General features: G+C 39.8%; 1 protein-coding gene across 1 annotated transcript in view; it reads left to right on the top strand.

The window, feature by feature from the left end:
* Positions 1 to 11,181, top strand: part of fstl4 (follistatin-like 4) — a 206,017-nt gene extending 194,836 nt beyond the window's left edge. The window contains exons 13-15 of the mRNA XM_078266348.1: positions 1,308 to 1,415; positions 7,019 to 7,128; positions 7,329 to 11,181. Coding sequence (XP_078122474.1) covers positions 1,308 to 1,415; positions 7,019 to 7,128; positions 7,329 to 8,031 — 921 coding nt within the window. The 3' untranslated portion in view covers positions 8,032 to 11,181. The remainder of the gene's footprint in view (positions 1 to 1,307; positions 1,416 to 7,018; positions 7,129 to 7,328) is intronic.
* Positions 11,182 to 11,480: the final 299 nt, after the last annotated feature.

Genomic DNA, 11,480 nt, shown 5'->3' on the forward strand with positions numbered 1-11,480 from the left:
TCAGACATGCAGTCCACCATCTCCACTTACTGTACATACACACATGCTGAGTTGACACTTAGCTGACCAGTGCAGAGCAGAGGGCTGGACCTCCCATTACTGAACACAGAGCTCGTGGTCTCGCTCCACTGGTGAGGGTGTCAGCAGCTCCCTGTCCACCCAGCCAGAAGCAGGGTAATGGATTGTGTTATTCCGTGTTGTTGACATTGCAGCAGACCTGAGGTTGAATACACCCCACCCCCACATCTGTCCTTTGTTCCTGTCTGCCTGTTCTATTCTTTCCTTTTACTATTTCTGCAAGTTCTTCTGTATTCTTTCTGTTATTTCACCTGATATGTGTCAGATATCCTCACGAAAAAAGCTCTCCACCAGTAAGTCTGTAAAAGTGCACATGCTGTCAACTTTTTCCTTCACTCTCTGGCATTTACACCTACTTAGGGGTGAGCAGTTATCACATCTTGAAAGTACTGAGTATGTTTCATTGTTGGGTAAAGGATTGTTAAGTAGTGTGCTGGGGCCTGTTTCACCAAATTTGCAACATCTTTCAACACATTTAACTAATTAAAACAAGCACCATACTTGCAAACCATTTGTGAGCATGCACAAGCACTGTAAATTGCAGATACATTTTCAAGTTGTGAAATGGCACTGTTTAAAATCTGCGTGTAAGCAGCATTTGCAAATATATTTTGGGAAACTGGCCTGTGATCTTTTACATATCTGTAGTCCTTACATGAGTTTTTTGCATTCAACAAGGTCCAGTTTTTTGCTCCCATGTATTAGTTTGTTGGCCCCAAATCATCTGTTTTCAAACCATCTGATGTTTACCTCTTTTTTATATTTGTGGGAGGCAAACAAAGCATTAGGGGTCTTGCTAAAGGACTCTTACAGGTGGGGTAGTCCAGCGACGACGCAAAACCTGTTCTCCCAGTTGCCAAGCCTTGCCAAATGATATTGGATTTTTGAGGCCAGCACAAAGAGTTTGTTTAAAGCAAAGCAGTTTTTTTTCTTATTGTTAACTAGGATTGCTGAAGTTTTGTTATTAAGGAATTGTGACCGATATATGTACTGAGCAGGACATTTTACAGACGTACAGTCGTACGGACATTTTGCCCGATTCCACTATGCCTTTGATATTTTAATGACCGTTCATTGTGATGTGTGTGAGTAATTGAGATGTTCCTGTGACTTTACATAAATATCAGCTGGGCTTTTGTGACTTTTTAGCACCAGAGACAGAACTTCAATTATATTAAATTGATCAAAGAACAATTCATTTAAATCCTTGCTCTGTCCATCTCTTCTAGGCAGTAACAACAGATCCACTTCCAGTTAAGATGCTCTATGACAAGTCGCATGACCAGGTGTGGGTCCTAACATGGGGGAATATGGACAGAACACACCCAACCCTACAGGTAAGAACGTTTTGTGTGTGTAATGATAATGAGCTCTCTCAGCTAATAGCAGTTTAGTTTTGCTGTAGTTTGTGTTGAGTGCTTACTTGTTACTGTTTAGTAGGGGCGGGAATCACCAGAGGCCTCACGATACGATATTATTGCAATTTTAAACATATTGCAATATTCTGCGATATATTTGCAATTTATTACCTTTTTTCCAACTTCAAATTTTCCCTAATTCCAAATGATGTCCCCAAAAGGAAACGTTGTCAACATCTGTTTTATCTAAAAAGATACATTTCTGTTTGTTCATCTCACTTCAATTTTATTGCTGCAAAATGGGATTTTCAAGCAGACAAACTGACCAACACATATATAATAAAAGATTGATACTTGGCATCTGTTTATCGAAACAGTATTGCCACGGAAAACACTGCAATACTATGCTGTATCGATTTTTTTCCCCCACCCCTACTGTTTAGGATATACTTTTGTATCCTAGGTCTTGAGTTTTGTTTTGTCCCTCCCCATACACAAAATGTTTGAAACCGTGAACCCTAATGAAACAGTTTATTAAAGTACAGGAAGTTAATCGCTATTGCAGCCTCAATTTAAAATCAGGCTGGTGATTATTTACATAAAATCCAGCCAAGTGCAGCTTTTAAAGTACAAAAAAGCCCTTATTTATTAATGTTTTATTACTACATCACCTCACACCTACTTTTGCTGTGTGTATTTGTGAACTCTGATGAGCGATTATATTCCTGGAAGAATATAATCTATATAAACTGTCGAAAGTTCACCAAGCGAGGAAAATGGAGCCTCATAATTAATTGAGCTCCGTTGTGTACCAGCGTTCCCTGTTTATGTGATAAGTATTTGCGTGACAACAGCTAATCTATGTATGTTTTAGAGCATTTCCCAAGCCAGCAAAACAGCAATTCACAGCTGCGATGCTGTCGGCTTGTACCTGGTGTCCCTTTGGACCACTGGTGTTGGAGGCTTCACAAATGAGAAATGATCACAGGTGTGGTTGTATTTAATCCACCTCGGGGGATTGGGTGAGGCGAGGGAAGAGAGAGGAGGATGCAGAGAGGGTCGAGGAGGTGGAGGGGAGGGGAAAGGGAAGAGAGCTGGTGCCCGAGGGGAGAGTATGATGCTGTTTTTGTAGGCTGTGTGTGTGTGTGTGTGTGTGTGTGTGTGTGTGTGTGTGTGTGTGTGTGTGTGTGTGTGGACAGTGCCATGAGTAAAGCCACCAAGGGATCCTATTGTAATCTCTGTAATAGACACAAACATGTTTATTGTTCTGCTTTGTCCCATTGGAGTGACGAATCCCCGTATAATCATGTGAGGTGTTGTGTTCAGTCTTTACTGTGGGATGTGCTGTGTCTATTCATTATGGGGATTGCACTCTCAAATGTATGATTATTCAGAGGATCTTTGGAGTGAAATGACTCATTTTGTATTCAGAAAATCACTTTTATGCATAAATGATTCTTTTTCTGGTGCTGTTTGCATTGTTGGTTTTGAACACTAGTGGTTTCATGTGAATTTTTGATAGTTAATCTTTGGTTGCGTATGGTACCGTAGTTGTTTGTCAAATGGTCCTATGTAACGCTTAAAGCTTTAGGGGGTGCACGGTCACAAAAGACTTGTATCATGTGGAGGCGCCAACAGTTTCGTTGTCATTACTTGATTTGGATCTCAAGGTGCCACTATGGTGTGGGAACACAAAGTAGTGAAAAGATAACCACCTGTGTGTGGGTTTTAACAATCTGCATGGCCAAGTAGCCCGCATGTGTGTGTGCATTCAGTTTTGTACCTTTTCTTTATGGAGTGTAAATGTACTAGCAGGGGATTTCTTTCTGTGTAGCTGTCTCAGTTAAGGTGCACACTCATGGTGTTTATGTTGGAGTTGTTTTTTAAACTTCTCTCAGAGGTTATTGTCTTAAATGAAGCAGAAAATTCCATAAGAAAAATGTTTTTCATCACAAGCAAAACTATTCACTCCTCATATAATTTGAAACAATCAGAGTAGCAGAGAGCAGCTTTGCATACCATTTCTCCATTTTGTGGCTGCCTGAACTGCAGAAAACACATTTGTGTTTTTTCATTTCTCCTCTTCCTGCAGTTCTTCAGGAGTGAATTAATGAATGAATCGCTCAAAAATGCAATTGCAGGGAAACTGCATAATGGATTGGAGGCCATGTGGATCACACCACAAATAAATGGTCTGATCATGTCATTATCATTTGGACTGAAAGTAATTGACCTGTTCAGCAGCAGCCTGTCACTACCAGCAGCACGGCTTCGCTTCAGCAGATCGCTTGTGTATGAGTGTGTGTGTGTTTGTCTGTGTGTGTGTCTGTGATTGCGCATTTCAATTTGTGTGCTCATGGTGTGTGTGTGTGTGTGTGTGTGTGTGTGTGTGTGTGTGTGTGTGTGTGTGTGTGTGTGTGTGTGTGTGTGTGTGTGTGTGTGTGTGATCAGCTTGGTGTTTGTGGTATTTTTAAGCAACTAAGTTTTAGAATGGCTCAATATATTTGTGTAAACATCAGAGGGAGTCTGATTGTCAATTAATTAGAGAAGACAAATGGAGGAATCTCTGCTGGGCAGAGAGAAACGTGGCCTTTCAGACTGTCAATCCAGTCTGCATCTATGTGCCAACAAGACATTCTCAGGGGCACTTTGTTTTTCTCTGTGCACACAAGGACACAGTATTTCTGTTTTCTCCCCATTTAGCTCTCTATTAGGTTTGCCAAATATGTTTAAGGCTGATTATAATAATACATTTATGTTGTCAAATTGTTGTCAAAATCATCTTCTTTCACAGTTACAATCTTTTCGTAAAACAGTATATTAAAAACTTTTTTTTTTTTATTTGGTTTATCCCCGTTTCCTCGTTTTTATTGTTTTTGTTTTTCCATTTCATTGACCCATAACATCTTATCTCTCTTTTGTGTGAAAGACATTGTTACTTTGTTTTGCAAAATGCCATATTATTTACACATTATTTTATACAATAGTTCTAAATTGAATTGTGAGTGGCGATGCAATACCTGAATGTCGGGACTGATACAAAACAGTTATGTTTTACTTTGAGAAATATAAACATGTTTTTCTACAAAAACTTAAAACAAATGAACTTCTCCAATGATTTTTTTTTTTCTGCTATAACTTTACCTTAATAAACAGTCTAATAATAGCAAATGTATTATATAAATCAGGGGCATCTGGCAAGACACACACCATATAACTGTAATCTCCCTGGTCCTTTGTTGCATTTGTACTGTAAGCTGTCCAATAAAGCAAGAATATGAAAAATAACATTTAAAAACATGACTTAAAACAATAAATATCTGATGAAAGAACAAGGTAACAAGACTATGAATCTGCAGACATTGGATGGCACCTAATAAAGTATTTAGTGTTAGAGTATAATACATGAATAGCTGATCTGCATGTCAGTAAACATCTGTCTCCTCCTGTATTTCTTATTCATGCAGTTATTAATCTTGTGACATAAACATGGAGGAGTAAAACACAAAGTATTAGTTCAGGTTTTTTAAACTCTGCATTGATCTTAACATTGATTGATTTGAGTCTTCCAGGGAATCCATAATGTGCTTTATTGCTCCACAAGGAGCAACAAGATGAGTAATTCTGACAGTGTACGAAAACAAAATAATACTAAAGTGCCATGTAAGATTTATTGAATTTCCTAAATTACACAAATACACTGGAGCATTTGAGGAGTCTCATTGTATATGGGTGCTTGTAGTGAGATGGGAAAGTAAAAAAAAAGAAAAGCTACTCAAGGCTTCTGTAGATTGAATGTTGTTGAAAAGCAAAAGCTACTCAGTCAGAACCAAATCCCCCTCAGGTATTAGGGCAGCCAGCGAGGCAGGGGCAAGTAAAACTCAATTGGGCCTCGTTGCTGAGTGTGTGGATATGAAATCCAAGCATGAGCGATGACAAAGAGAAGCCAGTGGCATTAAGTTGAGAGCACCTGCAGCCCTGGAGACCACAGCAGCTGCCTAATAATACATGAGTGATACTACATTGAACCTCATTAACTGCGGTCATTGTATTCTGTTGTAATGACTTGTTTTTTTTTATGAGGATTCTTTTCATGTCTGACGAGCAGTGAAAAACCGGCAGATCTGTTTTGTTAAAATGGATGCGATAGTCAGGAAGATGGAGAAAGAGAGGGAGCTTTTGAGGATTATTGCAGTGGTGTAGCAACATAACAACTCTGCAACTTAAACTGCTATTTTTATTTCCTTGCATTTGATAGTTCTGAGGAAGGAGTGTGGAGTCTGGCCCCCCGCTGGGCATCAGGTAGAGGTTCAGCTTTATTGGTGTAGGCGTAGACATCAAAATAGATTTTATGCTTAGTTCTTTCCTTTTTAAAATATATGCTCTCCAGCAACATTTGCCTAGGTGTCTAAACCTAGAGCCACTTCAATAAGCCAAGTTCCTTAGAGTATAAAGTCTGTAAAATCAGAAGGAAAAGAGCTAGTTTTACTCTGGAAGAAGGAGCAGAAGTTGACTGGTTGCTTTCAATAAATGCTTCCCTCACATGTGTGGGTCCCATAAACAACACCACTTGTCCTTGACTGTGACCTGATCATGCAGGCATGCATGATGAAGCATGTGTCATGGACGAGGCGGTGCATCGGGAGTCCATCAAAAGTGTATGCACTCCCCCCTTGCACTTTACAAATCTGCTGATTCAGTGCCAGGTGTTTGACATGAGAGATGGGGCTTTTATTGTGCTGTGTGCTTCTAAGACAACCATCTTTGAATAAGATGCTTTATCAGATAACTGAGGCGGGGCCACGTTTCATCAGCTCAAGTCATATACTGTAGATGTTTATCTGTTCCAGGATATATGGGCATGTCACTTGCACAAGCTCCGGCTGTTAAGACCTGAGATATGAGCCTTTATTCTGATGAAGCTAAAAGGTCACAGGGTTAACACAACAGTCAGATTTTTCTTTGAACAGGACACTTAACTGAGTTTTGACGCTAATACCGAAATTGATAGTTGAGAATTTAAAAAGTAAATGTTTTTCTTAAGGATCCCTATAATTAATTGTAACAGCTGAAACAAACAAAATACTCTGTGATGGACAAACTATATAGTTGAGATACTTTTTTTTCTAAATTAACAATCAATTAACATTTCTTTGACATTTATGCACTGCAATTTCTTACTTACTATTGGCATATTCACCAACACAATTCTCAAAAATATCTGACTTAATCCAGTATCAGTCTGGCTTTAGTATTGTGGTGGTAGAATGGCTTTATTCTCTATGCAGGCAGAAGAGATCTCAGGCAATATTACAGTATTGGGGCAGCACAAATTTAACTTTAACTCTGAGATTCATAGTTCAGTGCTGCATATATTCTAAAATGGCCAAAATTGTAGTAACTATTTTCATAATAATCTGCAATTGTTTTCTAAAAATGGTCAATGGAGACAAAAATTGTTATTTGGTAGAAATGTTTCCTGTTAATTGTTTTGACGGTCTCTGCTGCCAACAGACTGTAAAAAGGAAAATGTCGCTGTCATAGGTATTTATTATTCATTATTTTCTATGCATTGTTACCAGGTAATTCCTCAAGCCAGTGTGGGAGAAGTACATCATGCCATCCACACAACTTTCCAGAGGGTCAACGATTTCTTCATTCCTCCAACCAACCTCATCATCACCCACGTTAGGTAAAAGAGCACACACACCTGCACACATTCAGCCACCTCCGACCTCATAACCTTCTACAGTGAAGGAGTAAAGAGCAAATGAGAATCCCTAATGAGAATCTTGATGTGTGTTAATCACTGCCCCCCTACCCCCCCCCCCCAAAAAAAAAGAGAGAAAATAGAAAGGCTATTAACCTTTCCTTTGAACTTTGTCGTTTTAGGTTTGCCTTTGTCTTCCTCAAAAACGAACCTGCGGTACACAAGATTGACCTGGAGACCTTCCACCGCGTCAAGACCATCAGCCTGAAGAACTACAGCTGCATACCGGTCAGCATGGCCTACACACATCTGAGCGGCTTCTACTTCGTCCAGTGCCAGAGCAAGAGTCACTTGCAAGCCCCGCCCCAGCTCCTCATCGACAGCGTGACGGACGCAGTGATTGGTCCAAATCTAAACATCACAGGGCAGCCGTTTGTGTCGCCAGATGGCCGCTACATTGTGACACCTGACCAGCAGAGCTCAAAGCTGATAGTACAGACAGTGTCATTCCAGGGAGAGCTGGGTCTGAACCAGGAACTGGACGAGCCTGTAGCTGTCTCTGATCTGGCTTTCCAGCCTTCCTTTACAGAGTCCAACCAGCATGTGGTAGTCGCCACCTCAGGCTCAGGCACGGACCTGCTATTTGCCGACCTGTCCTCGGGCGGCACTGAGGTTCTCCAAAGCCTCAAGGAGCCCCTGGACCCCCAAGCCTGGCCCTGGGGAGGCCCCAACAGAGTAGTGGTCTCCAGCGGTGTGTTCGGACAGTACCTGTTGACACCGTCAGCCGAGTCCCTCTTTGTCCTGAACGGCAAACAGAGAACGCCGCACTGCGAGGTGTCAGACATCAAGAGAGGTAACACAGTGGTCTGGGTCGGCGAGGTATGAGTAAAAAAGAAAAAAAGAAAGCCGGAGACGTAGGATTAGGGCCAGACAGAAATGGAAAAAAAGGAAAGCTCAGGCTGAATTACCTAATATAAAGATTTATGTGAACATAAGTTGTGGACTCAACCCTGGGACTGAGCGAGAGGGATACATGCCTGGGTTTATTGTAACAAAAGTACACTTAAAAATAGAGTAATTGAGAAAACATAAAGAAACCCTGTTGTGATATTTCTGTTGGGAGAAAGTGTCAATGCCGTTCAGTGCAACAGTGATCTATGTGCACTTAACTATACAGAATTGTACATTATTGCACTTCCTTCCATGTTATCACAGCAAATAGGTACCTGAAGAGGGGTTATCAACGAACTATGAACTATGCACAATGCTCACTTTTTTTAGAGTAAAAAGCTTTCTGTTTTTGTTCATCTCAACAATGTTTGTCGTTTTCACCAGTGCTGCATATAATCACCACAAACTGTCCGTCTGTCCTTAGTGTTGTGTGATCTGAGTCCTTTTAAAAGCTACCAACCAACCCATCCGTTTATTCGCCTTTGTGATGGTATTGTACTGTATCCTCCCTCTGAAAGCTTTCATTCTCTTCATGCCGGCAGAGGTTGGCTTTATGCATATGTGTAATACCCTCTATTTTACATTGTCTATCCAAAGAGCCTGATTGGTCCATTAGTCGGCAATGGATGTTTCGCTCACAGAGGAAGCCTAAACAGAAATGAACAGTACATCTTGTGGTCTCTTGCAATGGTATAATCTATCCCCCGCTGTCTCTCACATTCATTCTGTACCTGCAGCACACCTCTGTGCTGCAGAGCCTGAAAATGCCACTTAGTAGCTTCCCTCAGGGTTATAACTCCGGTTGACGCTGACCCCATATGCTGAGGCCATGCCAAAGTGTCATCAACTCCGCTATCTGACTGGCTGTGAGCATTTATACTTCCTCCCAGAGAGCGGTGCATCAAGATCAAACTCCAAGACAGGTAGACTATACTTACCATGTGGTAGTTATTCAGCTCCACTTAAAAGACTGTAACACAATATATTTTTATTGGTTTCTGTCTAGTCAGCAACAAAACTTGTTATTTTTTCCGGATTTGTCATTTGTATCTGCATAGCAACCACATATGTACAGGAAACAAATATGCTGTATCTTTAAACCTAGCAGCCTGTTTCAAAACTAGGGATACTTTATACAGATATTAAGCAATATGTGCTGTTTTAAACATTCCTTTTTTCAAGAATATATATTGATTGTTAAATTACTAAAAAGAGGTTTCTTTCTCATTATTATTCTAAATTATATACCTACCTTTGAAAAACCCAGTAATAATCTAGTCTAGTCTTAAGGCATTAACCTAATAAACACCAGCAACTCTTTGTCTTTCAAAATAATAGATATGGTCTCTCTGTGGTTGACTTGTCTTCTGTGTAATTTGCTTTTCCATTTACACAAACATCATAGTGATTGATGGAAATTACTGGAATCATTGTGTTTTTAACATCTCTGCTTCTTGACAGTAGTGAATACTTAGCTCTGATGTCACACTTGATGGCTCGTAGATATTAAAATGGGTTTTTGTAGCCAACACAAAATAGCTAGAAGCAAAGAAGTATAGCAAAACAAAAGCAATGTCAATTTACTGTTAAATTAAATCAACTAAAAAAGTGGACTACAGAAACGGTAGCACTAATGCTCAATTCAATCCAGTTTTATCTATAGTATCAAATCATAAGAGTTATCTCAGGACACTTTACAGATAGAGTAGGTCTAGACCATACTATGATTTACAAAGACCCAACAATTCCAGTAATTCCCCCAAGAGCAAGCATTTAGGGCGACAGTGGCGAAGAACTCCCTTTTAGGAAGAAACCTCAGGTGGTGAGGAAAACTCCCTTTTAGGGAGAAACCTCGGACAGATCCAGGCTCTTGGTAGGCGATGTCTGTTGGGGGTGTGATGAACAGTGGCAATTATAGTCACAATAAAGATAATGGAGCTATGACTAGAAGTACCTTCATGGAACCAGGATGATCTTGGGAAGCTCTCTTGTACAAATACTCACAGCCTTTAGGATTTTGCAGTTGTTGACCTTTTTTGCCGGGTCAAACATGTTCGAAAGATGTGAGATTAAACTCATACTTATCTCTGAAGGCCATACACAGATCAGAAATAACTGTAGATCCAGCTGGAGTCTTGTGAATGAAGTATATTTGTTTTTCCCAGAAACAAACAGAAGCCCCATAATCATCATCTAATACATAGTTGTGCTTGTAACTCCCTCAATACAATGTGTAGGGTAGAAACCAAGCTGTGTGAGAAAAGAATAAAGTAAATACAGGAGTTAAGCAAATTTGTTGTTCTTGTTTGTGATTTAGGTATTTGCTGCTAATCTGCCATGAAAATATGTTCTGGCAAGAAAGCCTGCTTGAACTTTTTGAAAGCAATGGCTTAATGATAGACCACTGTTGCACTGAGGATAGAAATGTACTATCAGATGTATGATTACTGAATGGAAATTTGTCAAATTGGTAGCCCAGTTTTCTCACTGTATCAATGAAAAAAATTATCTTAAATAGGCTCTGATGCTTCCTTAAGTCACTATCCAATCCAAAGTCACTCCCCAGTGGCTCGAACTGAGTCATCTACAGTGTCGGACAGCTCTGAGACATGCATGTAATGAAAATAGACCTTTGACCAGATCATCATCTCTCACAGTCACACGCGGTTTACAGTTGCTTGTGAAAAAAGTCACTTTTCCGCCCTCTCATTGTCACGTCCGTCAGCTTATCTCTTAAGGTTGATTCAGCAGTGTGACATCGCTACTAGAGCCAAGGAGAGCACGAATAAAGAGACTGCACCTGCGCTTGCTAATAGAACTACGTTATTGGCTAGCTCATGTTGTTTGTTTGGATCTACCGTCAGTGTCACATCCGTACCTCTCCTCAAGTAAGGGGGCTGCAGAGCTGAACTGCTTGGTGTGATAGACATTGATAGGAAACACTGTTGTAGATAACATTGTTCATGTTTAGAACACGTTCTGACATGACTGACTGTACAGTTTTCTTTATGCATTTTGTGTGTTCTGGTTTATGAGGGAATTGTTTTGTAAGAAAAAATTGAATTAAATATATTGTAAAAATCAGTCGTTTCCTGTGTCTTTAAAAGGTATTGGATTGCAACTAAAGATTGTTTTCAGTATCAATAAGTCTGTGAATTACCTTCTTGAATTATAGTTTTGTATTTAAATGTCACAAAAGAGTCTATAAGTAATATGCTTTTTACAATTTCTCAGAGAAAGAAATGCAACAAATCCTCACATTTGAGAAGCTATAAATAGAGAATATTTGGCAATTTCGCTTGAAAACAAACAATTGACTTGTGCTGAAACAACTTGACAGGAAAATAATCAGCAACAATTTTGATAATCTATCTTTTTTTTAT

The sequence above is a fragment of the Sander vitreus genome, chromosome 13 (assembly GCF_031162955.1).
Source record: "Sander vitreus isolate 19-12246 chromosome 13, sanVit1, whole genome shotgun sequence".
Classification (NCBI taxonomy): Eukaryota; Metazoa; Chordata; class Actinopteri; order Perciformes; family Percidae; genus Sander; species Sander vitreus.